This window comes from Triticum aestivum, unplaced genomic scaffold (assembly GCF_018294505.1).
Source record: "Triticum aestivum cultivar Chinese Spring unplaced genomic scaffold, IWGSC CS RefSeq v2.1 scaffold81315, whole genome shotgun sequence".
Classification (NCBI taxonomy): domain Eukaryota; kingdom Viridiplantae; phylum Streptophyta; class Magnoliopsida; order Poales; family Poaceae; genus Triticum; species Triticum aestivum.
In genome coordinates this window covers 1-1,643 of record NW_025254636.1, presented here as the reverse complement: position 1 = coordinate 1,643, position 1,643 = coordinate 1, and the positions used below count along the sequence as shown (strand labels likewise).

General features: G+C 45.4%; 1 protein-coding gene across 1 annotated transcript; it reads right to left on the bottom strand.

Annotated features, from left to right (window-relative positions):
- Positions 1 to 238: 238 nt before the first annotated feature.
- On the bottom strand, positions 239 to 958 carry LOC123177521 (cortical cell-delineating protein-like). Its single transcript, XM_044591219.1, has one exon. The coding sequence runs from the start codon at positions 931 to 933 to the stop codon at positions 544 to 546; it is 390 nt and encodes a 129-aa protein (XP_044447154.1). The 5' UTR covers positions 934 to 958; the 3' UTR covers positions 239 to 543.
- Between the last annotated feature and the right edge of the window lie 685 nt (positions 959 to 1,643).

The following is a 1,643-nucleotide window of genomic DNA, read 5'->3' as shown; positions in this document are numbered from 1 at the left end:
ATATATAAAATATGAGTCTACGTCTTATGATGAATCTAATGATATATGTTTGGCATTCCATATGTAAATGTTTTTCTCCACAAACTTGGTCAAAGTTTGTGAGGTTTGACTTGTCAAAAAGCTATATGCCTCTTTGATCTTAAACTTAAGAATGTTGGTTTTATATTGTGGAACGGAGAGAGTATATGTTTTTGGAGTGGACGATGACGGGCAGAATATATATAACACACAGCTCAAGTTAACACAACTGCAACATATTTCAGATGATACATGCCAGGGGCATATAGCCGGTACAGTATTTCACATGATGATACAAACCCCTGATTAGGTGGGTCATTTATTTGGACACCACAACATCACACACTTTCACGCACTTACACGAAATGATCACTGCATGCATGCATAATGCTAATGCATGACAGGGAACTTAGGCATGCATGAGACATATAGATGAACTGAAACACAAACTGTAGTAAGATGTGGAAAGCTGCATGCATGGCATGTGTACGCAGCATGGCATGTTTGGACAAGTACGTCGATTGATCAGAGCGGGCAGGTGAAGCCGGGCGGGCAGGTCTTGTGGCACTGGTTGAGTAGGAGGACGAGGTCGACGGGGACGTTAAGGTTGATGACGCCGAGGACCTTGGCCCTGATGGCGGTGCAGAGGCACACAGCGGCGTCAAGGTCGGCCAGACCGGCCAGCAGCGGGCAGCACCGCTCGTTGGGCGGCACGCTGAGCCCGAGCTTCACCAGGTTCAGCACGGTGGCACACACGCCCAGCTTCAGCGTGTCGATCGGGCACGTGCCGCCGTTGGTCGATGGAGGTGGTGGTGGGGTCGGGGTCGGGCAGTGGGGTCCGCAGCCACCATGCACAGTGGTGACCATCAAGTTTAGGCCCAGGAGTAGGAGGAAGAGCTTGGTCAATGGCGCCATTGCTAAAGCTTTGGTCGACAGGAAGCAAGGCTTACAATAGATGGGAAGGGCTTGTAGGTGTTGTGCGTTTGGGCTGTGTGGGAGGTTGTATTTATAGCCCGGTTGCACATACGTACGACTACCCTTACCCTTATTGATGCAAGTGTGTTGATCCCATGATCGATCGTTCGAGTTTGATTCTACAACTTAACGTAAACTATAACAAAATTCATCAACGTATGTGTATCCTGATGCGCTAGCCAACAAAATGTTTAGAGCGAGATATACGCCCGGCGATTTTTCAATACTTGATGGGCATGCGTATTTTCAAACAAGCTCCGCACACAGAATAGCGGTATACTAGTGGCTGGAATGCGCTGAAGATATACTGTGTGATGACTTTTCTGCCATGGCCATGCATGTTGTAGTTGCTAAGTTCGTTGGGTACCATGCATGGACACGTATAGCACATGCATATTATTTGGAGAGCAGCGGAAGTCAACTATAGATGTTCCATAGCTAGCTTTGGCTTATACATGCATGGTCGTTGGTGTGGACACTTATCCAGGCACTGGTTTTTAAAGAAAATGCTCAATATGTATTTGAAATCTCAAATAAATGTTCATCGTGTATTTGAAATTTTTTCAACATGCATCAACTGTTCAATGTGTAGTAAAAAAGTAGACATGTATTTTAAAAAATAAATAGAAGAAAAAAGATAAAGAAAAACA

What these genes read in the sequence shown, in the direction of transcription:
- LOC123177521 (XM_044591219.1), bottom strand. Translation starts at nt 933, where the DNA reads ATGGCGCCATTGACCAAGCTCTTCCTCCTACTCCTGGGCCTAAACTTG.